The 27,280-nt window shown below is 36.7% G+C and overlaps 1 protein-coding gene and 1 long non-coding RNA gene across 2 annotated transcripts in view; one reads left to right on the top strand and one right to left on the bottom strand.

Moving 5' to 3' along the window:
* Positions 1-27,042, top strand: part of dnai1.2 (dynein, axonemal, intermediate chain 1, paralog 2) — a 37,078-nt gene extending 10,036 nt beyond the window's left edge. Inside the window, exons 10-20 of the mRNA XM_047346712.1 lie at positions 9-93; positions 195-312; positions 723-766; positions 890-1,137; positions 1,531-1,620; positions 1,804-1,891; positions 2,012-2,091; positions 3,666-3,814; positions 9,007-9,106; positions 22,739-22,924; positions 26,321-27,042. Coding sequence (XP_047202668.1) covers positions 9-93; positions 195-312; positions 723-766; positions 890-1,137; positions 1,531-1,620; positions 1,804-1,891; positions 2,012-2,091; positions 3,666-3,814; positions 9,007-9,106; positions 22,739-22,924; positions 26,321-26,422 — 1,290 coding nt within the window. The 3' untranslated portion in view covers positions 26,423-27,042. The remainder of the gene's footprint in view (positions 1-8; positions 94-194; positions 313-722; positions 767-889; positions 1,138-1,530; positions 1,621-1,803; positions 1,892-2,011; positions 2,092-3,665; positions 3,815-9,006; positions 9,107-22,738; positions 22,925-26,320) is intronic.
* On the bottom strand, positions 17,044-18,925 carry LOC124856362. Its single transcript, XR_007035308.1, has 3 exons — positions 18,788-18,925; positions 18,406-18,523; positions 17,044-17,506 (listed from the first exon to the last, which is right to left on the bottom strand). It is a non-coding gene; the product is annotated as an uncharacterized LOC124856362 (long non-coding RNA).
* Positions 27,043-27,280: the final 238 nt, after the last annotated feature.

The following is a 27,280-nucleotide window of genomic DNA, read 5'->3' as shown; positions in this document are numbered from 1 at the left end:
TGCTACAGAGTGATAACATCGCGAAGGTGGGCAAGGTGTCCAAGATCATTGAACGAATGATCAACCAAAACACAATGGATGACATAGCACAAGGCATGGTCTTTACGTAAAACACAACAGAAAACCCAAGTAATTTTTGAATAACACATTTTACTCTCTGTTGTTCTCTAACTGCGTTCCTTCATACCCTGCAGATTTTAAGTACTATGAGGATCCCTCCGATGAGTACAGAGACCAGGAGGGCACTCTTCTGCCTTTGTGGACCTTTCAGTATGGAATCGCCAGAAATTTGTCTGTCACTGCCCTCTGCTGGTAGGTTGATTTGTCAACTCTACCAGCTCTAAACCTGAATAATGGGGGATTTGCCTCTTTGATTTACAGTGCCTTGCAAAGTTTCAATATCATGTGAACTTTTTCACATTTTGTCACTCTGCAACTCCTCCTGAGTGATCGTGGAGCTTTGTGCTGCTTCTCTTATTAATTCTTTGTTTGTTTAGGAGATGGTCTTGTCTGGTAGGTTTACAGTTGTGCCATGATCTTTTTATTTCCATATGTTGGATTAATGTGAGGATTTTATTTAGGGGTACTATATTAAAGGGAGCTGAATACAAATGTATGCCGCACTTTTCAGATTTTTATTTGTACAAAGGGTTTTAATACATTTGCAACATTATTTATTGTGATAAATGAGGAGGATGAGTGATGAAGTCTTTACTTGATAGGAATAACAAATACCAGGACCTGTTTGCTGTGGGATTGGGATCGTGTAAGTACTATGAATAGTAGTAGTAATAAAACATCTCTAATTAAATAAAACTTTTTTTTCTCTGATTCTTGCATAATATTTTCTTTCCCAAAATCCCCTTTCTTCTATCTCTGTTGGAGCTAGATAACTTTAGTAAACAAGAGGGTGGCATGTTTCTCCTTTACTCATTGAAGAACTCAGCTTTCCCAGAGTGCATCTACTACACAACGCTTGGGGTCCAGTGCCTTGACATCCATCCACAACACTCGTATTTGGTGGCAGTGGGCTTCTACGATGGCTGTGTGGCTGTCTACAACTTGAAGGAGAAAGAACCGCACCCTGTTTACAAGAGTACCGCAAAGACTGGCAAGCACACAGATCCTGTCTGGCAGGTGAGGGGGGCATGTCAGATAGGGAAGTACACTGTTTGTGAGCTGTTCAGTTAAATGCCAAAGTGTTCACCTTCGCTTAACTTGTGCTCACGTTAGTTTCAGTTTCAGTAGATTTTTATAAGAAACTTTGTTTAAAGCATTAAATACTTGAATATCTTTAAAACGTGCAGCGGTATAATTAGAGTTATGTTTCATTCCTTCCTGACTGCCACTGACAGTCATCCAGGAATTCACAGAACCGTAATTACAGCGTAACTTCCGTTATTTAGGTTGTGGGTACTTGTGAGTAATGACAAATTTAGCACATATTTTTGTTAGTTTTGAAGCTGAAGATAATCCAAAATGTTCAGTGTATTTATGTGTTTAGTCTCTTTACTTCTATCCTGTATTCAGGTGCGCTGGCAGAATGATGATATGGACAACCACCACATTTTTTATTCTGTGTCATCTGATGGCAGAGTTGTGTCCTGGACACTGGTCAAGGTTAGTACAGCCAACATTATACTGCAAATACAACTTGGTTGTTTGGATGATTGTTTTGCTGTTTTCCTGTAGATATGAGTTTATGTATTTGTTGGTTTCCCTGCTAGTTGTTTTCTGTTTTTGTTTTACTAATACCCATATATCTATATGTTGCTTTATAACTCTATATTTGTGTTCTTGCAGAATGAGCTAATCTCTACAGACGTTATCAGATTGTCGGTGAATGGCGCTGTCACTGATGGACCAAATAGTGCACAGCTGTCCAGCATTTGTAAGAAAGCCACATAGACCTCTATGAGATTTTCTCTATGGCAGTTATTTGGAATTGATTTATATAATCAGCTTACCATATAAGGCTGATAAATGTGACAGTGTATATCTTCATGCGCAGCTCATGGTACATCGTTCGACTTCCATAAACAGATTGATAATCTGTTCCTAGTTGGCACGGAAGAAGGGAAAATTCATAAGGTATGTGTGGAGGATTTCACAAGCCGATTTGGCTGCATGATACTTCTAAAATTACATTAGGAACAATGTTGATGTGCTCCACTTTGACAGGCAGACCCTCAGGGAGAAAGGAAGTCACAACTTAGTTTGAGATACAGTAATAAGGCTATCTGGACTTCATTCATAAGTCTAATACAGTTTATGTGTTAAAAAAAAAAAAATTAATTAATTCACTTTAATGAAAAAAAGCACATTACTCTGATGTGACATGTCAGAAAGCTAGGGGTGGACAGCACATTTTCCCAAATGTCCACATGTGTATTATGGTATATAATTTTATTTGGCTCCTATTAGCAGTAGTCCTTGCAGATAAACAATAAAATTCAACGTGCCATACTGACTTACTTTACCATTTGTTGTCGCAGCCAGTGTGGTGCTTTTCTGACTGTTTTTTAATAGAAATTCATTGCAACTCACTCACCGTTTAACATGCTTAAAAGATGTATACAGTTTTACTAAGAAAGAAGAAATAATTAAAGATTACTTTTTCTTCTTCCTGCTAACGGTTGACAGGCACTTGCCTGATACGTGTGAAATCAGATCCTCCCTTCTGTCAAGTTGGCACAAGCACCTTAGAGAGGACAGATTAACAGTCTTTCACCGAGCTGCAGGACAGCAATTATTCTGACAGTGTTTGGAATTGCTGTGTCCACAACCTATAAAGCATATTTTACCCAAGACTGTCTTGTCAGTGTCTCGCTGCAGTCTAACTCTGCTGCTATTTTGCCGCTTTTACAAACCCTAAATACACATTGGAATAAAGCTGTTAGATATATTTCTCACATTTAGCTTCCCTGCAACTAGATGTTGACCAACATACCTTTGGCTAGCTTCACAGTGGAAGCAAGTACCCAGTAATAAATAACTCACAAGAAAATCTTTATTATTGTTCCTTCAGAGTTTTTTTTTGTTGTTTTTTTACATATAGCTCAAGTCTTGTCTGGTTTTTAGAGTTTCAGAGTTTATATTTTAATATTTGTCTGAGAACCTTTATTTTTTTACAAAAGTGGTAAATCACAGAAATATAAATACAATGTTTTTCTCTAAACAATTATCTACAGAGAATAACAAAGTCCACATGCTCCAGGTAAAATGAGGCCATTATAAATCATTTCAATGCTGTTTCTTCTTTTAATGTGACATTTGCCCTGTACAATTTATTAAACAAAAAAAATAAAAAATCTGTTCAAGGAAAAAAAAAATGCAAAAACATCCCCCAAAAGATGTAATATCCTGGTTACATCAGTGGGCATGCCTTTTAACTAATAATAATACATGTTCAATAAATTCTGTATTCTTTGGTAAGAGTCTGTTCACATGCCACATGGAAACAGGCATTATTGCACACTGTTTGCACAAGAGCATTTCTTTACATGTCCATACATTAACGTGTTAGCTGTTATAAACCTTGTTTTGTTAAGCTCCAATAAACAGACACTAAATGATTTGTGTAACTAACTGGATGTCTTCAGATTACTGACTTCTTTTTATTTGTACTTGTAGATAAAAATCAACACTTTCCTTTTATTCCCTAGTGCTCCAAGACTTATTCCAGTCAGTTCCTGGAGACGTACGATGCCCACAGCATGCCTGTAGATGCTGTAAAGTGGAACCACTTCCATCCCAAAATTTTTATTTCTTGCAGCTCAGACTGGACTGTGAAGATCTGGGACCACACCATCAGGTAAGAAACACAGATTTGTTGGGTAACTGCATCTGCTGAGTAAATTGTTGTTTGAACTCTAGATTATTTGTATTGTCTTATAGCCATTAACCATAAAATAATATAAGAAACTATAGCCTGATCAGCCAGTATGTCAACTGACAAATAAAATGAATAGCAATCATTTCAGTTGTTATTGACATTTGATAGGACATAACACACTTTAAGTCAACATTATGTCTTTGAAGATGTGATGGATTTGAGCAATTTTGATGAGAACTAAACTGTAACACCTGGGTGATCCACAAAGCGGATTTTTGTGGAATGTTCAGATACTGCGTTGGTTTGGACGAACCAGAACTGGTGTTTTAGATTAAAGCAGTGTACTTAAAGGCATAACGTACCTCTAGAAAATCTTAAAGAGCATAAATAATTTTTTTTTATAACTTTTTCTCATCAACTGTGCTTAGACTTGTAGCTTACAATAATTATATTCATTTTTATGAATGAACTCAAGAAAAAGGGTGAAACAAACAAGTGAGCACAAGGCAGCCAAAAGTTGCCAAAGAATGATAAAATTTCATTTAACGGCCTGAAATCCGGCAGTAATGTCCTTCCAAGAAAAAAGCAATGATAGCAAAGTCTCCAGCTTCAATATGAGGTTACATCCTAAATCTTATGTAGAGGTTTAACCAATGAGGAGTTGGAAGTCAGGAGAAATGTCAGAGCAGTAACCTGGAGACCTAACAAAATGGCACATTATCGAGGGATTTAAAAGTGTTTTTTAGGGTGCCCAGTCTGCCTGTATTTCACCACAGTGCTAAATGACGACTTGTAACAAAACTAATTCTAAGCAGTAAACACTAAAATTATGACAACATTCAGATAGGTTTTGTACTATCTGCTCTAGTCCTTACCACCAATGTTACTGTGATGTACAGAGGCATGTGTCAGCAAATTCCTTCCAAACAAACATTTCACCAGAATAGCCTACTTCATATAGGCGGTGATCATGGACATCTCATATCTCACAGAATCTGCCTATGTTTTACATGTGGCAGTTTTGCTACAGCACTGTAAAGTAGATGTCAAAATGTTATCTCACAGTCACCGTCTGCCACTCAAACTCTAAGAGTCCACATTTAGTTTTCCAACAATATCTAAAAAGTCACTTCAAGCTAATACAAATGAAGGAGGATCGTTTGGTGAGAGGAGTTATTGATTTTAGGTGATCTGTAAACCTTCAAAGATTTTTTGTACTGACAGGACAAATATAAAGCAAAAAACACTCAGATTTTTCAATAAATGCCCAGCATAAACCTTAGGCACACAAACACCAGCTGTGTTTGCCTTGGTGATCATTCTCAAGCGATCTGCCAAAGCTGTAGCAGGAACTATGTGTTGTTTTCTTTCCTCAGGTTTGGATTGTTCCTTCCCTTAAGTCCAAAATCCAAAATGTTTCATAATCCCGTGGCAAAAGGTGTTTTCACAAGAGAGACTATGTTATGTGGGAGATGTCACATCTCCCACATAACATAGTCTTACCTCCATGAAATCACTCACATTTCCTGCATAGATTATCTTTGTAGCAAAAGTACTTATGACATCCATTTAACATCATATAGTTAGGATGTTCTTTTTTGTCAATAAAACATTCTGTGTCCTATGTACACTAACATTAGCCCATCAGACACTGCCAACTCAGATGACACGTCATAAACCATGCGATTATATGGTACTCACTCCCAGCTTTTAAGACGCATGGCTGCAAAGGCTTTTATTGTTGGATACTAAGGGTACTATAAGGGTACTTTTAAAACTACTTATCTGCTTTGAAAAACTGTGAAAAAAATATGTTTATATTTTATAGCTTAGATGTTTATAGGTTTATGGTTATAAAATACGATATAATTTGTTTTAGTCTTATGTATAAATAAGTTCCCATATAGTGTAATCTATGTGAAAGTTTTCAATTTTGCCATCTATCTAAACTGATAATTACACCTCCATATGCTGCAACCCTGAAAATCTTTGTCCAATTAAGTATTTATGGAGTGTCCGTTACTAACTAAAAGCCTTTAACTGACTAAAATAATCTGCTGCTGAACGTTTGGTGCACGGTATCACAGCTGACCTTTAGTTGTCTAGTAAAGTCCATGCCGAAGGGCAAGGGATGTTATAGCTGCAGAGGTGGCTCTTTTCTCCTCTGCTGGCCATATGAGCACCTATAACGCAGGGGCTCACATAGTTGGTCTCTAAATACAAACCTTTTATCTTGTACAACATTTCTGAATTCAAATTTTATTTAACCCCAAATGCCATTTCCACAAGTATCCAGTTATTTTTACTTCCTTTTAATCCTACTATTCATCTTCCAAGGCCAGGATTACTGGACCAGAAGCCTGTCGCAGCAGTCAGCGAGACAGTTAGCAGGGTTCTCCATTGGACTGGTCGGCAGGCTGTCACGGGTACCACTTATCAACACATATATCAACACTTGTCTGTGACAGTGCTGTTTATGTGATGCTAAGACAATTGCCCACCATCACATCAGCAAGCATTCCAACTGTGTCTGAATTAACTGTACTTCCCATTGAATAAAATTGGCAGCACTGAACCTGCTGAAAGGTCATGTGCTTGTTGCGCTGTCAAGTATTCCTGCTTGTTGGAAGAGGTTAATTTTCCAAGGATAGCGCAAGCTCTGAGGAACAGCATGATGTTATAACGAATAGTGTTACAATCTCCTGTTGAAAGGAGTTGCTTGAAGTCAATATGACTTCATTCATTTAACATGCAATAAAGGACAACCTCGTTTTTATTGTGATTTTGATTAGTTGAATAATATACAACTTTATATACAGAACTTTAGTTTTTTTTATTTTGTAGCTTTTGGAAGAGTCACACAAAACATGTTTCTGTTAGTTATAAAAGGTGCAAAATAATGCTGCATCATTAACCTTAGCAACATTTTGAATGTTTGCAAATATTTAGGCACACTCAGTGAAATGTAATAATATTTCTTGTGATCTTTTCATGGTTTTTTGCAGTGTGTTAGTCTTTATGAGCTTCTTATACTCAACGTGGATCAAGCATAATTTTCTTGGCTCATTTGATTAACCCACACATTCTCCCACACTTTGTCTGCACGAGCAGCTTGACTGAATAATGATAGTAATCATTTGCTCATCATGAGAGACACTATTTCAAAGTGTAATCCTTAAAATCCTAAAAATACAAAACGTACGATTTCTGAATAAAAACACTTTCAATTCCCAGCTCACTGTGGAGGTAAATGCTGTCTGAACTTGTAAACCAAAGAATGAAGGAGGGATTGTGGACCTTGCTTGATGATTAGGCTTTGATGAGCAAATGTAGTGTATGAGCAGAATGGATGTTGCAACACTGCATGTCTTCTAAAATCAGTGAAACTAGAACACATCATGGGTAAGAGCAATGGGTAAGTGTTTCATATACATTTGCTTTGTGCAAAGAAAAGACAATAGGAATGCTGAAAATAGCTCCATCTTTTGACAGCTAGATGTGGCTGAATACGTTTCTCCATTATAACGTGGAGTGATTAGACTAGACTTATTTATCCTGAATTCATCACTCAATAAAAAATAAAATGGTTTTAAATAAACAAAATAGTTGTTTTCAAAACCTATTATCTAGTCTAGACCAAACAGAAATTGCTCATAATTAGAAAGATAAAGGACAAGAAAATATGCTGGTTTTTTTTCAGAAGTCACTTAATTAGTAAATAGAGTTCATCTTTGTACCATTCATTTCCAGTATATGTAAAGCTTTTCTGTGAAGGTCTCAGATGTTTGTCAGAGAATGCTAGTGAACAAACAGCATTATGAAGACCAAGCAAAACTGTAGATAGGTCAAGGGTAACATTCTGAAGAAGTTTAGAGCTGTGTTAGCTTCACAGGTATGTGCTACTTGTTGGTCTATCATAATCACTGAAATTTGTTGTTGTAACATGACAAAATGTGAGAAGGTTCAAGAAGTAACAATACTTTTATGGAAGCAAATCGTTACCATATTTCAAATGAAAAAGCATTTTCAGAAATGCTTTTTCATTTTAAGAATGTGGCTGCATTGTTTGACTCATAAATGAAATTAGTAATCAATAATCCTATTTGCATTCTAATTTTCTTCTTCAAGACTGCTCATTCTTTGACTTAATTAAAATGAAAAAGAAAAAGACATTTGAATTTTATTTTTCAAAATGTACCCCAGCAAATAGATACCAAAATTCAATTTGAAATGTAAAATTTGAAAATGAAAAAGCATTTCCGGAACTGCCACAGCCTGCCACCGGAACTGCCAGTTCTGCCTGCCACTGCCACAAATTGAACTCGGCCCTGCTGCAATTCAATCAATTTATCAGCACGTTTGCAATGTAATGCAATGCCGACGTGCACAGCGCCCCCTACCGAACAAGATGGGTAGCTCGGTCAGCAGGGACCGCTCGGAATGCTTTTTTGTTTTCGAGTTCTGGGCAGAATTTTTCTTTTTCATTTTAATTAAGTGAAAGAATGAGCAGTCTTGAAGAAGAAAATTAAAATGCAAAAAGGATTATTGATAACTAATTTCATTTATGAGTCAAACAATGCAGCCACATTCTTAAAATGAAAAAGCATTTCTGAAAATGCTTTTTCATTTGAAATATGGTAACGATTTGCTTCCATATACTTTAACAAGGCGCTGTACATCTTAGTGTGGTGGTAGCTGTGATATATAGAAACTAATAAGTCATAGTCAAAACTAGCTTTTTTTAGTAAGACTGATGTGATGATGTTGAAAAATCTCTTTTTTTTACTCTGATCAGATTCATTTTAAGCAAGATTTACATTTTCAGTGTATGAAAACATAGCACAATGACTTAAATATGCAAATGAAATTAATACTGAGTACCAGGATGCGTTGATTGGACATTGTGTTTTTTGGGACATGGAATTTGTCATCTGAATCTGCAAAAAATACAGTCCTATCCTTGTTCCTGTATTATATTCAGGATCAGGGTTTTGAGAGAGTGGCAAAGCCTCTGTTTCCATTTGGAGTTAATATGCGTCCTGAGCGATGCATTCACAAATGGATTGTCAAATGTGTCAGTTCTCACAAATAAAATGCATCTTCATGTGTTTGTAGTGAGCAGCTTTGAATGGATTTTACTTTAACTGTCCTTTTGTATTTTTCTTTTTCAGCACTCCAATGTTCACCTTTGACCTTAATGCAGCTGTCGGGGATGTTTCCTGGTCTCCTTACTCTTCCACTGTCTTTGCTGCTGTGACAACAGATAGAAAGGTAAGAGCCTTTTTCAGTTCTTTCCTGGGTTTTTTTTTTTTTTACATATAAAACCATGAGAACTTCTGATCATTCTCTACTTTTAGAATTTACAACATCCAAAATATTCCTTTACATTCAGGAGTTTTTAATTTCATGTTTGGCATTTTGCTCCATCTATATTTAAAATATCTTTATTAGACATACGATATTTATATTTATTATAACATTGAATTTGTCTTGATAAGCTGTTTTGTTCTTTGTTCATTGTATTTGTCAGTATTTTTATGAATTACATTACATGATTAGGGTGTAATCACTGACATTGACTAATATAATCAACATCAATATTTTTAAACACATACATTTTTGATTTAATCTTTTATATGTAATTTGAAAAGGTTAAAGCAGTTTCCCTGCAAATTGCTGTGTGTTTGGACAGTTCACTGCCTGCAGCCTGCAGGATTACGTCTGTGTGTTTGTCCTTTTGTCTTTAAGTCAGCCGGGTTCGGCTCCAGGCGCTGTTTGCGCAGCTATTTCTAAACAATATGGTCAGTGGATCATTAAACTTTCCCTGATGAGCTAGGTTATAAAAGTTTTCAAAGGCCACCGAGGTTTAAAGAATGAAAGTACTTCAACTTGGGTGTTGATAAACTGAGCTCTGGATACTCAGTAGCACCATGAATGAACAGCTGTTTTGATCATATTTATTCAAATACTTATTGTGAACATCTAAATGAATCAAATTCAAACAAGACACATTCCTAAATAATATATACTTTTTATAATAAATACTAATCATTTAAAAGTTACTGTTTCTATCATTACATTTCAACTAAAAGTGTAATGAAATAGATCTCTGTTGGAGTTGCTCTCTGACTGAACAGAGACATATTTGTATTTATTTATGTTCAGTTTCATCATATATGACCTTCTGAATTATTATTTTTTATATTTAAATACATAATTTATAAGAGGTCCTTGTTATTTACTATTTCATGCAGGAGGTTATGCTTAATACAAATAATACTTTAAAGTACAAAACCTTGTTTTGTTTTTTGCATTTTATTTTGAGGTATGCCACAAATAAGAGCTGTTGTTGCAAAAAAAAACTAAAATAGTTTTTTTTAGAAAAAAAAATTAAACTAATTAATTAATAAACTTAATTGATAAACTTTAAAAATAAAACTTTTATAATGTTATACAATTTCAAAAACTACAATTTTTAAAATGACCACACAGTTCAGTAACAGCTGTTTTCACAAAATCATAACATCAATTAACCTGCTTCTGTAATAAGAGGCAAAACAATCTGTTTTCTGTTCAGTTGGATATCCTATAGCTATAACTATGGCTTAATTAAACCAAAATGTTAAATCACAAACTTTTAAGCTGTCCAGTGTTTCTGTGTTTAAATGAAACATGTAACCAGTTTTAGACCTTTATTAGAGCCTAAAGCATGCTTGACTGCGAGATCACAGCTGTGTTTCACTGATAACTTGAACTTGACACTTATATGACTGCACATGTGAAGCACCATACCGGTACAACATCTACCGTCTGTCACTCATGTTTTAATCATCTGTATATGTTGGATGAGTCCCAAATCAAAGTTAAGCAGCCTTAGGAAATCAAGTTGGTTCAGACTAATGTTTCATGTAACAGAGAAGCTTCCTGATTATTGATTCCAGGATAAAGTAATTTCAATGGGTGCTGTTGCTTATCTTCACATATTTGTTTTAGTATGGCTTCAAGCTGTCCCCATCTGTTGGTCTTCTCAGTCTGCGCAACACCATAAAAGTCAAGAGTGTTATGTCTGACACATTTCCTGTCCAATGTTCCAACTGAAGTTGAGTGAGAATGACAGAGAGGAAATGAGAGCTGAGTAATTTAAGAGACACCTTATGTGATATTTTTGTGTGTTTATATCATGTACTCTCAACTGCCAGGAATTGGTCATACTTACACCAGCTGCACCAGGCGTTTTTATGAGATATCTGTGTATGTTTCTAACTTCTACAGAATTTAAAGTGTTTATTAATCAATTTCACAGTGTAAACAGCATGAAATGATAACAGGTTTATGGCCAAAACACAAGGCGTTTCCTACTTTCTGTGTCATTATAATCGCTTTGAAATTTCTTAGTTAGATCTTTCTGTAGACTTTTTTTGTGGCTCTGTATAGGTTCTAAAGACTCGTTGATTTTTATTTTTGCAATGTCTCGGTCCAACACTGAGCAACTCAGCAAAACCACTACAGTGGATGAAGTTACCTGCTTGTTTTGAAATCTGCAGTGCAAATGTTCACAAAAACGTCTAGAGTAATTTAAAGTTTGGAAGAAATAAGTTGTGGAAAAAAAACCTTCCGGGTCTCATAGTTGAAATGTGCATTTAAAAATCAGTTTCTTAGTATTTACAAATAATCAGTGTTTTTGAGACTGCATAGCATTAAGAAATAGTATCCAGCATTTTTCTCAGAGGCGGTCTGTAAGAAAATCAGAATTGAAGCAAACAGGAACTTTAAAGAAACTGACTCAGAAACATAAAACGTTGGCAACAGTAGGATCTAGCAAGGATGCACTGAACCAGGGAGAAATATATTCTTGGGGGAAGTGATTACTGAGATTGGGGCCAGGTGAGACTAACTGACAAGTGAACACAGCTGAGTGGGAAATCAGACAACAGAGACCACTGAGAGAACAACTAAAAAACTAGAATTGATTCAATTCAATTCAAATTCAATTCAAAAATAATTTATTCATCCCAAAGGGAAATTAAATGTTGTTGTAGCTCATTATGAAGGTTTCTTCAAAGAGCCGTTGTAGTTGCTGATGGCTGTGGGCAGGAAGGATCTCCTGTCTGTCTTACAGTAGATCTGAATAAGCCTCTGACTGAAGACACTGTTGTTGTAGGACAGTCTGATGAAGAGGATGCTCAGGGTTCTCCATAATGTTCTTCATTTTATGAAAAATCCTTCTTTCCACAATGATCTCCAGAGGTTCCAGAGGAGTCCCCAGAACAGAGCCAGCCTTTTTTATCAGCTTGTTGAGCTTTTTTAAGTCCCTGGCTCTGATGCTGCTTCCCCAGCAGATGATGGTAGAAGAGATCACACTCTCCACAACAGACTTATAGAAGATATGCAGCATCTTGCTGCAAACACCAAAGGACCTAAGCTTCCTCAAGAAGTACAGTCTGCTCTGTCCCTTCTTGTAGATGGCTTCACAGTTGCATCTCCACTCTAGTCTGTTGTCCAGGTGAACACCGAGGTATTTATACTCCTCTACCACCTCCACTTCTTCTCCCATGATGGAAATAGTTTTTGACTTATTCCTGTTTCTATTAAAATCTACAATCATCTCCTTTGTTTTAGTCACGTTCAACATGAGATGATTCATGTAGCCCTCTGTGATTGTGATGTTGTAAGTATTGATGTTCAGTTGTGATTCTGATTTGATGTACCGTGCAGCTCTAGAAGAGTGTTTAATGACTCAAGTTGCTGCTGACTACCTGGTTAGACTCATAACCCTTCAGTCTCACAAACTGTGGTCTGTTTGTCAGGTAGTCTTTGATCCAGGAGATAGCTGAAGCCTCCACCTGATTCTTCTGGAGTTTCTGACAAAGCAAATCAGGTTGGATTGTGTTAAATGCACTGGAGAAATCAAAGAACATGATCCTCAGTGCTGCTGGCTTTGTCCAGATGACAGTGGGTTTGTTGAAGCAGGTGTATGATGGCATCTTCAACTCCAACTCCACAGTGATAAGCAAACTGAAGGGGGTCCTGATGGTTTACTGTTTGCTTACTCAGGTGGGCCAACAGGAGTCTCTCTAGGACCTTCATGATGTGAGATGTCAGGGCAACAGGTCTATAGTCATTGAGGACTGATGGGTGAGTTTTCTTTGGTACCGGAACAAGACAGGAGGACTTCCACAACACTGGAACCTTCTTCTGGGCCAGGCTAAGATTGAAGAGGTGCTGCAGAATCCCACAGAGCTGCTCTCCACAGGCCTTCAAGACTCTACGGCTGACATGATCTGGACCTGAAGCCTTATTCCGTTTCAGTCTCTCCAGTTGTCTCTTCACTTGACTTCTTGAGACACACAGGTGGAAGGGGGAAGCAAAGGAAGCATCAGCATCTTCTGATATGGTTGAAGCCAAACATGTAGAAGCAGAAGGGTCTAGGGCTGAGGTGGAAGATAAAAAATGTGAGGTGTTACTGGACAGCTGTGGGTCTTGTGGGTCAAAGGAGGGTGGGGTGTCTGTTTGGATGGGAGCAGGAGAGGAGGATGCTGAACTGAACCTATTGAAGAATATGTTCAGTTCATTGGCTCTGTCCAGACCTCCATCGGTCTGATCATCCTTCTGCTTGAAGCCTGTGATCTTCTTCATCCCTGACCACACATCTCTGATATTGTTTTGCTGGAGCTTGCTCTCCAGCTTCCTCTTGTACACCTCCTTGCTGTCTATTATCTTGACTTTAAGTTGCTTCTGTATAATCCTCAATAATTCTCTGTCTCCCTCTCTGAAGGGAAACATGAATGGAACACTTTGAAGGATTATCAGATTTCAATCGGGAAACAAAATCATGTTGGATATCCACACAAATGTGGAATGGGTAATGTGTTACGATGAAAAGGATGCCACATTATTTGATAGAAATGAAAATTATGAACCCACAGAGCGCGTCTTCCGAATTCATTAAGAAATTGAAGATGGAAAAACTGAAGTGGCAGGCTCGTCCAATTTGCTGGAATGTAATTGCAGCGATGCTCCTTATAGGACAACTGATGTGGTCCTGTGGTATCTAACCAGGGCATCACTGAGCTCCTGGACAGTTAGAGATGCAACTTGGTGGCATCAGATGGACCTAAACATGATGTCCCAGAGATGTCCTGTTGGATTTCTGTGCGACTCTCCATGGATATGCCTCCTCAGAACAACACTGACCTGCTGCCAAAGCCTCATGTGAGCTCCGAGTGAACCTGCTCTCATCTGAGAAAAGATCACCAGTGCCAAACCTACCAGTTCTGAAGTTTTCTGGCTAATGTCAGTTGAGCTCCACAATGCCGGGCACAGAGCACAGGGCCTAACAGAAGACGTAAGGCCGTCACGCCACCCTCATGAAGTCTGTTTTTAATGGTTTGCTTAGAAACATTTACATCTGTGGCCCACTGGAGGTCCCTTTGTAGCATCTGGCAGTACTCATTGCACAAAGGAGCAGAGACTAGCTAAGGACTTCTGGCCCTGTCCATTTCTTATAGAGTAGCTGCCTGTCTGCTGGAATCTCCTCCATGCTCGTGAGACTGTGCTGGGAGACAAACCTTTGGGAAATGGCTCTTATTGATGTGGCATCCTGGTGAAGTTGGACTGCCAGTGCAACCTGACACACTCACCATTTAATTTCTCTCTCTAGGTATTTTTTTCTATGGCATGTTGATATTTGTGTGAAGACAAAATATAGTTTCCAACCAAATGACAAAAGAAATAGGGCAAAAAGAAATTTGTGTCATTTGGTTGTGGAGATTCAATGCAATTTATTGTCTGATTTTAACCTTTATATTCCCTCTTGGTACAGCAGTTTTATTGCAGAACATTTAGCAATTTCTGTGACAACTCTCTAGCAGAGTTTGAGTGACTCATTGTAGTTGTGTGCTCCTTGATGCATGTATACCAGTAATGACAACCTGACTTTCTGTTACTTCTGCCACTCCACAAAATGTCAGAGGAACAATGGTGTAGATGTTTGCGTGAGTGTGTGGGTTTGTGTGAGCTTGTGCACATGTGTTTCTGAGGATAATACATTGCTGTTCAGGCTGAGGTGCAAGAATGACACACAGTTGTGTGGCGCAAACAAATTCTCTCTGTCCCTGATCCTCCATCTGAGCCACCTGTTTAGAAAAGTGTCTGGATGACATAATGAGAAAGTCTGGTCCTGTCTCCTAGTGATTAGTCTTCATACTCCATGTTTACTCTTTCTGGTGAATGTCCTTTCAACCTTTTCTGTAGGATCTGTCACACATTTCTCAGTAAGCAATATCTGCAGCCACCTATAAATTAAATTAGGTTTAGTGGAAAGTCTTTTCACCATTCCTCATTTCTTTACGGTTTCCTAGATTACATACAATTTTCTGGTAATCTTAAGGGAGCAAATGTGAAGCTTTCTGAAGGCCTATAACATATTTTTCTTTCTACGGGTACTTTACATCAATTTTTTAATCAAGTTCTTGTATCTGCAACTTAACACTGACAGAAGAATCATTCAGACCTAAAAAAACATTGTAATAAGTCTGTGTTTTTGTTAATTTGATTTTCCCATCAGAGACCAGCTGTGAAAAACAAAAACAAATATGGGGCAAAACATTACTTTGAAATATGAGCAGTTTTGTGTTTTTGGGGGGTCTTTTTGTGGTTAAAAATAGACAAGCAGACAAGCATAGAAAAATGAAAAGGTATTCATTTTCTCTTCAACTGACAGTGGATGTCCTGTGCAAGTGCTCCAAACTACTGTCTGACAATATGTCCAGGACACATTATCCTACTAGTGATGGTCACTGCCACTGCTGTGCTTCGGCCATTGTATCATTGTACTTAACTACTGTCAGTGTTAAATTAAATGGTTGATTGATGTATTCTTATAGAGTCCTGGCATGTCCAAAAAATAGACAGATATTCTGACATCGTCAGACAATGTGACGATGAGCAGTAAAACATTTCGATACACCACAGAGAGAAAGAGGACAGAGAGTTAAGTAAGTCTGAATTGAAAACTCTTTTTTTTAAAAGTTGCACAATAATTAAATTTTAGATATGAGCCAGCAGAAAATCTATGATGGCTTACAGTAGAATGGGATAGATCGGGTTAACTCTCAATATGTTGCATGGGGAAAGGACATTGACCATATGTGTTAGAATCTGCAGTCATTTAAATTCAATTAGAAGTGTGGTGTTGATTTTAAATAGGGCTTTAATGAATGAGTAATCATTCACGGATTGATTTGTGTTTCTGGACACAGTTCACTTCTGCATTTATTGATACCCACACTAGCAAATATAAAGCTTGTGCTGTTTGCATAGCACATAGCTTTGTGTGAACAAGCTGAGTTGTCCAGGAGAAACAGCGCCTCCTAGAATTAGGAGCCTGTCCAGGAAAATAACAAATGTTTTACTTCTGTTTCTCCTTGTCTGTGATTTTATGTTTTTAATTGGTTAAGAATGAAAAGAAAATCTAAATAAATAAAAATTTCCGCTCATCCATTTTTAACCATAACCACAAAAATGGCCTATATTTCTATTTAATTCAATCAACCACATTTTCTAATGAGAATATCTTCTTGCCAAAACATACACAGACTCTAATCAAGTGTTATTGTTACATGTAACAAGTTACTTTATACCTGTTACTTATTATTCATATTCCTTGTCAGATTTGGTTTTAAAGTTACTTTCATTTAACCGAGAATTTGTTGTCATTTTAGAAATGAGATCTCCCAAATGATAAGACAGTGTACCAAAGGTACCAAATGGTGGTCACACCAAAATATTGATTTCATTTAGATGTTTTGCTTTTGTTCATTCACTGCATTTTGATGATTGATGAAAATAAATGATTAACACTTCCATTTTTGAAAGCATTCTTTGTTTACAGCATTTTTCACACCACAAAGCTTTTTCACAGTACTGTATTTCCATCTCAAGTCTTGATTTGCCTTACAGCAATCAAGCATTTATAATTGCTGACAAGCTTTTTGCATGTCTCCACTGGAATTTTGACCATTCATCATCATTTTTATCTTTAAGGTCGGATGGTCTCTTTGCCATCACCCTAAAAATTTGCTCCCTCCAAAGATTAGTTATTAGATTCATGTGGGGACCATGCCAAAAGATTGGTACTATTTCCAGTCAGAAGATTCACATTAGTCAAACATTACCATAAATCTGAATCGTATAGATAACATTGAGCCTCTTATTTTATCTATTTATTTAGCTTAAAACTTTCAGTTCCATAATGAAACAATTTCCAGTTGGCATCACTTTTGTCTTTTAAAGAGAATAAAAATATAAACAATCACAAGTTAGTTATAAATGTAAACATTTTATACCAACTCTACATGCACATGTACTTATAGTTTTTATGTATTTATTTTCCTGCTTATTCACCACTACGTGATCGTGAACCTTAAGAGGAACATCTGCGATCGAATTGTACTGTGTACAATTACAATAAAGTCTTTTGGTTTTATGACTTCAGCAAAAACCTTCATTGCATAAGATAATAGCATAAATTAAACACAGCCATGTTCTTTGTTGAAAATATGCGATATTGATGGGGTGGTCACTGTGATGGGATTCTACATAACGGTTTCTTTATCCTCCACATCATCCAGCGATAGAGACTTCCCATAGCCCCGTTTCTCTTTTGTCTCCCTGGAACACAAGACAGCAGTGGACAGACTAGTTGGTTGTCAAAATACACAAAATTGCCTAGATGCAAGACTAAGGAAAAATTTGCAATGTTAAGCAACCAATTTATTTATTACTCGTTTTTACAAAATTAATAGAAATTGACTTATTTGATCAACCAGCAAGTTAGTATATGGTTATATTGCACAATATTTCAATGCTTAGAGCAGAGTTAAACTTCTCCTAAAGAAAGATTTCACAGCAATTTGCCAAGTTAAAATTTAACACACTGATATGTACTTTCTGTTAATCAAAGATGTTATCTTTCTGTGGGACCACATTTCATTTTTTGCTAAACTGCATGATGTTCAGCTATAAACGTTTATATTAAAGTATAGTTGATAATGCAATGCAAGGTACCCATAAAATAAGACATTAAAAGACAGTCAGACTCAGCCAGTGAACTCTACCACATTATGAATGTTAGTTGAAGCACTCACTGTGTGTCAGAAAGAAAAATGCTCTGCAATTATATTTGAAATTTGTATCCAACAGCAATGTTGTGTTAGAACCATAAAGCTACAAAAAATCGATTCAATGAATGTAGTGTGTTTTTACATTTGCGCAAACAGAATATTTCAACATTTCAGAAATAGTTTTTACTGCCTGAATCTTGAGTGCCCTCCCCGTTGTGAGGTAGAGCCTCATTGTTTCGGGATTTCTGAGTTGATTGCTTTAGCAAAAGAATTCTATATATAAAAACTATTTTCCGGCCAGAGTTAAAAACTGTCCTTAGATACAACCTTTACACCTCACAACATGAGTTTTAAAAAGTCACAAAGAAACTGATCACATTGCAGCACCATCGGTTTGCTGGTCAGTTTACCGGTTTGTGTTTGAGAGAATAATCGTGATTTACGAACCTTTTTCTATTTAGTAGTGTTTTTAGGAAAAGGATGATGAAGACAATCAGCAGGAAGCCGACGACTGCTGACAGACCAATCAACCAGGGCTGAAGAGTCACTGACTTAGATCTTCCAGCTGACAGAATAAATTAATTACAAAATAATTCATTTGTAAACTCACGGAAAAAAAACGTTGTACTCAAAATCTTTTAGCAAAGTTATTTTTCAAAATTCATAATTAAACCAATTGACTTTTTCATTTAAAAGATATTTCCCTTGGCATTATTTAGTCTTGTTCTTCAAGCAGTGCTAAAATAATCTTAAAAAGAGATCTAATTTTTTATTCAGGTGTCAAGATACAGTCAATTGTGAACAATTAAAAAAATAATGATAAATTTACCATTGCCAGCTGAGCCTCTGGTAGCACACAGGAGCAAACAAATTGCAAATAAATTCCTCCCTACCATGGTTGATCCAGCTGTTAAAACCTGAGTGACCAACGCTAAGCGTTCAGCTCGACTCTGCTGCTGAGAACACCAGCACACGCTGTATTTAGTATCTCTATTGTTTGCATAACTGTGTTGTAATCAGAGCTCAGAGTCCACAGCAGAAGTTTATTAGCAATCTGGGTGTGTTACCGATTTTATTAGCCATAAACAGTTTTTAACGACATCCTATAAATAAATCACGCCCCACGGATGCACAGTAGACGAGTTTATCTTTGAGTGTCTTGTTAATTGTGAAAATACTGGGTTTAGTTTCATAAATGTGACGTTTTAAATGGAGGCAGTTCTGCATAATTCTGTTTCAATGTCATGTAAAAACAAAATAAATAGTTCTGTTGCCTTCTCTTGTCCTCCTCTGTAGTACTTAGTGTTTACCAGAGTATATACATAGGGTATAGATACTTTTTATTTTGTCCAAAATTGATATCTTAATCCCATATTTCATTGATGTAAATAGTTTTATGAGGAGTGTAGGGCTGGACGATATAGGGAAAACATGTAATGGCAATGTTATTGAATAATGCAATTACAATGTCAGTTCCAGTGTCCTAACATTTCCCTCGCTTTTTTATTTCTTTTCCAATATTACAATGTATTAACCATTATGTGAGCTGCAGCATCTCAGTCAATTAAATTCATATCGGGTGGGCCACCATAGACAGCTGTAGTCCATGCAACCAGCCAATTACATGGCTTACATTTCAAGTGTGAATGCAGGGAACTTCAAATATGACAGCACACATTGCATTCAATTCAATTCAAATTCAAAAATACTTTATTAATCCCAAAGGGAAATTAAATGTTGTAGCTCATTATGAGGGTTTCTTCAAAGTTGTAGATGCTGATGGCTGTGGGCAGGAAGGATCTCCTGTAGCAGATCCGTCTTACAGCAGATCTGAAGAAGCCTCTGACTGAAGACACTCTGTTGTTGTAGGACAGTCTCATGAAGAGGATGCTCAGGGTTCTCCATAATGTTCTTCATTTTATGAAGAATCCGTCTTTCCACAATGATCTCCAGAGGTTCCAGAGGAGTCCCCAGAACAGAGCCAGCCTTTATCAGCTTGTTGAGCTTTTTTAAGTCCCTGGGTCTGATGCTGCTTCCCCAGCAGATGATGGTAGAAGAGATCACACTCTCCACAACAGACTTATAGAAGATATGCAGCATCTTGCTGCAAACACCAAAGGGACCTAAGCTTCCTCAAGAAGTACAGTCTGCTCTGTCCCTTCTTGTAGATGGCTTCACAGTTGCATTTCCACTCTAGTCGGTTGTCCAGGTGAACACCGAGGTATTTATATTCCTCCACCACCTCCACTTCTTCTCCCATGATAGAAATAGTGTTTGACTTATTCCTGTTTCTCTTAAAATCTACAATCATCTCCTTTGTTTTAGTCACGTTCAAAATGAGATGATTCATGTAGCCCTCTGTGATTGTGATGTTGTAAGTATTGATGTTCAGTTGTGATTCTGATTTGATGTACCGTGCAGCTCTAGAAGAGTGTTTAATGACTCAAGTTTGGCTCTGGTTGTAGTGCTATAAATCTGAAGATGAAGAGGGGTTTAATTTTCAGCATTACTGTATTTTTTTCTAAATATTTCAAAATCAACAAAAGAATGGCATCACCAGATGAAATGCAACGTTTTGGAATGACATCATTCGAGTTGAGAGGTAAATCTGACAGAAAACTGAGGCTTTAGATAAGAGATTTCCTCTCATTTTGACAGATCAGTGTAACTTTTATGAGGCAGAGTAAGGAAATATCACTCACTCTACTTTGACTTCAGTCAGAATGCAGGATGCTGATGAATTCCAACCACAAAAGGCTGAATGCTGAAATATTATCATAAAGTGTTTTTAACAAAGTACAATTTTAAGGATGTGCACACTTAAAATTGTGTTGCAACAACCAGGGAGTTGCAGCATTGTTGTTCTTTAGGTTTTCCACTCTAAAAGATGTGTTTGTTTATGAGCTATAATGTAAAAGGGGAATTTCACATCAGGAGGGTTTAAAGTTTTGAAATGACAATTCTTTTTTAATTTGGGTTGACAGTGTACTTTTTATTTCCACTGTATGTTCTATGACATTTAAGTTCTAACACAGTGTAAGCTGGGATAATAGTATCGAAGGTGGTACTGGTATATTATATTGAAGATATTTTGGTAGCACTTTGACTTTGAGCGATGAAATATGTGTTTTGGCAGATCAAGTTTGACCATATTTTGAAAGTTAAGTGGGCAGGAACTTGCTCTTGTGTGGACTGGTTACATGACCTGTTGTGTATCATTTGCAAAGCTCATGTATGAGGGGCCCGGTTCTTGGATCCGTTTCTAATAGGTGGATTTTTTCATGGGAGGCATTTGAGTAGATTTTTGATAATGTCTACTTGGAAGGACAGCCAAACCAATAAATCTGTATCCTCTACGCCATCCCAAACAGTTTAGTTTGGCATGGTCAGCTCTTCATATTTAGAGAATCCAGACAACAGATGTATTTGGTTGATATTGTTATTTCTCAGGATTAAGCTGTTGTCATTTGGGCTCTGTTTCAATTTCTAGTCTGTAAAAAAGCTTCTGAAGTAAATGCAGCCAACTGTCCAAATAAAATGATTTTCTGTAATCCTCATAATGAGCCACACAGTAATCCATGTGTCCATGTAATTACTGGGAATTACAGAAAAATCCACTTCAGGCAAAAGCTCCCAGGCACAGTCCTAATCAGCTGGCAACTTACCCCAGATGAAATTTGGATGGATGGATGGATGGATGGATGGATGGGTGGATGGATGGATGGATGGATGGATGGATGGATGGATGGATGGATGGATGGATGGATAACTGTGTGGGATTGGTATAAACAAGAAATTTCCTTTGTTAGAAAAATGAATGAGTAGAGTGCAGCTTTATTCTCTTTAAATATTGAGCAAGTCTCAAAAAGATAGCACTACCAAACCCTGGTACTAAAGCATCTCTGAAAGGTTCTTGGGAGGGAACATTTAAAAACCTGTTATTTGTGGATTTATGCTAATATGAGCTAAAGGTAATTATAAATTCAGTAAACTGCCTGCTCCAAGTGCTTTTGTGAATTACAGATGTAGTCAGATTGCACTGCAATTACTCATGACTAATGCTGCATTAGTCTTTATAGTAGAACTTCAAAAACACTGTTGTTAAAAGGTACACTGATAAGAGGTTAGAGGACGCCACCCTGTTGGAGTTTGATCATTAGTTACAAATGGGGGTCTTTGTGTGGTGTTAATACACTGGCGTGAACACTTGTGTGCTGGTGTGAACTTAAGCGGTCCAACCACAATGATCTTTTTCATAAAAACTTCATTCGATGTCATCTGATTGTCTAAACACATCAATGCAGATGAAAATCTGTCATCTTGGGTCCACTGGGTAAGATGCCTAAAAACATAGCAAACATCAAAGTAGTGCAAAAATGCACACAAAAATGGACAGCTAAGACCAAGAATTAAGAGCCCCATCCAAACTAATTTATACACCTTGAACTTTATAGATGTTGTCATTTAACTACAAACCTCAATTTATTTTGTTAGTTTTTATGTATGAATATGAAAATTAAAAAAACGTAAGGCATGATTCTAAAGGAAAAGAAAAAGGTTACGTGGTTCTTCTTGTCACAGGACAGTCAGAGTTTAGCACCATCACTATTAATATACTGACAAAATAAGAAAAAGCAACACACTTGCAAAATACATATTAAAAGGATTTGAAGATAAAGTTCCAAGACAAGTTATTTTGTGTTTGTTGCAATGTTTGCTCATAGAAATAAATCAATATAGTTGAGTTAAAATAAGGGATATAATGACTTATCTTTCTCAGGTTCATGTCTTTGACCTCAGTATAAACAAACATGAGGCTATCTGCCAGCAGACAGTGGTGGCCAGAAAGAAGACCAGGCTGACTCACATTGAATTTAATCCCATCTCTCCCATCATCATTGTGGGTGACGACCAAGGCAATGTGACCAGCCTCAAAATCTCTCCAAACCTCCGCAAGAAACCCAAGGTGAGTACAATTAATATATCTCATTTGCTCCAACATCCTCGAGTCTCCGTATGAGGATTTGTTTCTGTATATGTAATATTTTGTATGATCATTTGATTCAGATCAGCAAATACAAATTTGCTAATTTTACAACACACTGATTTGGAATGTAACAATATGAAAATTTATTCATACTGATTGTATGAAAATTCATCATGATTTTGTTAAAAGGTGTTGAAAATATGCAAAAAGCTTTATGAACTGTAATTTAATAATCTTAGAAATTTGTACCTTGATGTTCCAAACACAGAATGTATCCTCTTGGCTCTTATATCAAATGTTTGCAGGAAGTTGCTTCTCATTTCTCCTGCTGTGTTGACGTCCATCAAACTGGCACAATTATTCTGACTGTGCTGCCGAGCATGATCAGCTACAATAATGAAAGACAAATCTAAAAAGTTGTTCACAGATAAACTGGACCATCCTAAAGACTACAAACATCTTGCTAAAAATGTGTTTACTTAGCATTAACCTCTAGACAGCCATTAGCTGCCAGAGTCAAAGAAAGACTCATGTTTTCTTCTGCATGTAGCAAGGGAATAAGATGCCTGGTAAAGTCATCGTGGTCCAGTAATCAACTCCAGCATACTGCTAGTTACCACTTGCTGCTCTTTAGTGGTTGAAAGTTCACCCCCTGTGCTGCTTTCAGCTTGTGTTGCTGCAAAGCATTTGATACGCCACCTTTCATTGACAGTAAAAAACATTATTTTTCTTAACATGGTAACTGAATATGGCTTTAATTGTAATTATATTTTAAAAACTGTTTTACTTACTATAGGACATTTTACCATTGAAATCAATAAAACCTGCAGCTGTTTTGGCCCTCATCCAAATTTAACTTCACTATGCAATAATCCCCCATCTGTTATCTGAATTACTCTTTTTCTTGTTTGCAGAAAGAAAGCTAATTTGAATAAAATAAAGAAAAACTATTTGGTCAGTGGTGTATTATACCATAGTAAAATGTAGCAAAGTGCCACTTTAATCTGTCTCTGCTAGATGAGTCCCTGAAGCCTCTCTTAAACTGAGAAGTAATCACATCAGTCCTTCTGAACACAGGAGGAAAGCAAATGGCACACTGAGTCACAACACTTTAATCAGAGCCCATTAGCAGTTAGCTCAGCAGCGTTTCCACTTCTCCTTTGTGTTGTTCCCATCAGTGTGCGTAAACCAGACAAAACTTTAATGACTAGAGAGAGGCCTTCATTGCATTCATTTTCACAACACACTTTACTGCACATTGTATTATGTAGACTGCTCCAACATCCTGCTGTTGTTCAACAAAATGTTGGTTTGGCTATGAATAACTATTAATAAGTGGTAAAGGCAATTATTTACAAAGTTAGTAATTTTGATTAGAATAACCAAGCTGGGGCATGACCTGATTATCATGAATTAATAGCTAAACAGCCCTCAGTCTATGTCAGTTATTGTTTAATGAATACCTGTCTGGTGAGGTGTGGTATTACAGGACAATAGATTGTGCACTGGCTTTCTCAAACAGAAAGCCCTGCACACATATACAGAACAAACACAAACAAAGTATCTCCAAAATACAAAAAAGTTATTAACAAGATAATTTAACTTTCTGTTAAAATGCTTTAGTCAAGAGACTCTTTAGCTAAGCTAGCAACATCTAACTAAACTGGGAGTAAAATTTAAAGAATATGGAAAACTAATAAAGTATGGGGAAAAAAGGAACCAATAAACAATAAAACCATGCAGTGATATCACAGTTATCACAGAACCAAGGTTTGTTTTGAGGAATTGGAAATGAGGCTCTGAAAGCTAATAGAGAACAACAGATGCTAGGTGTTTAAACAACCAGTTCAGAATGCAAAGCAGAAGGGAAAATTAAATGCTATTTTGATAAAAAATGTAAAACAAAAAATCAATTTCTGAATTAAAATATATAACATTATGGACAATTGATTCTTAATGTTGTGTTAATTAGCCTTCACAGTTGCTGACTGAGTGAAGTGATGGATTAACGAATGGCAGCAGCACAAAATGTTTTTGGACTCACAAGATCAAATTAACTGACAGATGTGATGATGTCACATCCTGGGTTAGCTGCTCAGTTAACAACAATGGAAATAGTGGCTGCAGCGCTATTTAGCAACCCCGCTAAGTCCCACATGTACCTTTAAGTACCACTAATGGAAGTATTACTGTGTGTATAGGCGCTGACAGCGTGCTACAGTCGATCGCAGCGTGAATAGAGCGAGTTGTGTAATATACACAACAGAACTAATGGTGGTTACTGTCTTAGCCTTCACAGGGCTTTAGCTTTAGCAGCTGAAATAACGGAGGCCTGGAGGGGGGGTGCTTAGAACATTTTAAAAGTCAATGTGGCAAATAAGCATCAGCCGTAAAAACACTTTGCAAATAATTTTGATAGAACATATATTAAAGAGCGTAATAGCCTGCCCAGAGCATGAAGGTTAACATTAAGGTTAGAAAATTAGCACAATTAACAGTTCTTACTATAACCATTTATGTATCCATCATAATGTTTATATTCTAAAAGAAGTTCCAATTATTGATATCAGAAAGATGAATATGTGCCCGAAAATGCCCTGGGTAGTGTGAGCACAGCTGTGTTGTTATGTGTTGGTACATAATGTTGTTTTCTGCACGTTTTGTCGCCTTGGCCTGAAGGTCTGTAATGTTTTTATGGATTAGACCATGTTGTCACGTGTCCACTGATATAATTAAATGGCCCAAAACAACATGCCTTTTACTTCAGCCTCGTGTCTTAATAGTGGCAGTTTCAATACAAAAACAGCATTATAGCACATTTAATGACAGTCTTTTAGTGTTATGTCTCTGAATCTCACCAGGCAGATCAGTTTGTGTTTGGAAATGAGACCAGTAAATGAGCATAAACATCACGGGCATCAAGATTCGATGCTCTTTTCTTTTTAAATGCAGCTGATATTTAATCAAAGAATTAAGATGTTACTTTGTGTTTAATGTTTACTCTTTCTTAAGTATGATTTCTCTATTAAGATGTTTGTTTTACGTCACACTCTTAAACCTGGTTGACTTTATTGGTCTTCTTAAATCAAAGTCCAGTTCAGCCTGAAATAACCCTGTAATTGTAAAGGAGCTTTGATAGGCCTGTTAAACATTCTCTCATGTTAGGATCACTTTCAGCAGTACGGAAGTAAAGTTGAGTCATAACTTTGCTCTTTGTAAAGATGTCCCAAAGGCAGCAGCTAACTCTGCAGCTCCTTTTAAATTATCATGGAAAAGACCCATTATACATTATGATGGTTATATTTATTGTTATATTAATAATTCAAAACATTATTATTAATAATACATTTTAATCTTAATTTTCTCCTTGTTTAGAGCAAGAAGGGCCATGAGCTGCCCAAGGGTTCAGAAGCAGAAGTAGCAAAGATGGATAAGCTGCTCAGCCTGCTGAGAGAACCAGAGCTAAGTACAATTTAATGCCGCCAGTGTGGCTTCTCATACTGGTGCGGTCTTTGCTTTTGGCTAAAACGAGCCTAGTTCTGTTGGATCAGTGTTTGCAGCAAATAGCATTGACATGGCACAAACTCTGTATGTTTAATAAAATGTTATCTTGGAGTCTAACTTAATGATACACAAATAAGAGTGTTCTGAATGCCCAGAATTTTAATCTGTTAATTTTTTTTTTTTTTTGTACATGTTTGATTAATTCAATGGACACAAGTACCCTCAGAGAAAGTTGGAAGAGGAATGTTTGTTACTTTGTTATAGGTTTTCAGTTATATCAGTTGAATTGTTCAGGAACTGAAGACAATTGTTGCTGTTTTGCAAAATGATTCTCGGTCCAGTTTGAATGAATGCAAAATCCCAAGGTTGTTTTCTCACTCTCCTCTTCATTAATCATCATACATTCTTCAATAGGAAAAAAGATTTTGTGTCTGGGAAACAACCTTGTTGTAAGTCAGCGACAGTCCTGTGATTGTCTTGGAGCTACCACCAACTCCCTGACGAAGACATCACATTGATATGTCTCCAAAATGTCGTTGTATGTTTATTCATTAATTGTATCTTCACATGTTTCATTAAAAGAAAAGTCAGGTTTTAGTCTTTTATTATTTTCCTTGATTTTTGCCAAATTGATCCTTCAATCTGTTTGTTTTGCGTGCTCTGTATGGTTGCAGCAAAATGCCCGCATGTTTTCAACATCATTTGGTGACAATAAACACGTTAAACCTGTTGGTGAAGAAGGCCTGTAACAGACTGGATTGAGCAGATTTCGTCTTCAAAGATCTGCAGCAGTCATCTTTAAGCAAAGTTTTTATATCAAGATGACCAGAT

The sequence above is a fragment of the Girardinichthys multiradiatus genome, chromosome 20, assembly GCF_021462225.1.
Source record: "Girardinichthys multiradiatus isolate DD_20200921_A chromosome 20, DD_fGirMul_XY1, whole genome shotgun sequence".
NCBI lineage: Eukaryota > Metazoa > Chordata > Actinopteri > Cyprinodontiformes > Goodeidae > Girardinichthys > Girardinichthys multiradiatus.
The sequence above is the reverse complement of the archived record's forward strand: the minus strand, read 5'-3'. Positions and strand labels throughout refer to the sequence as shown.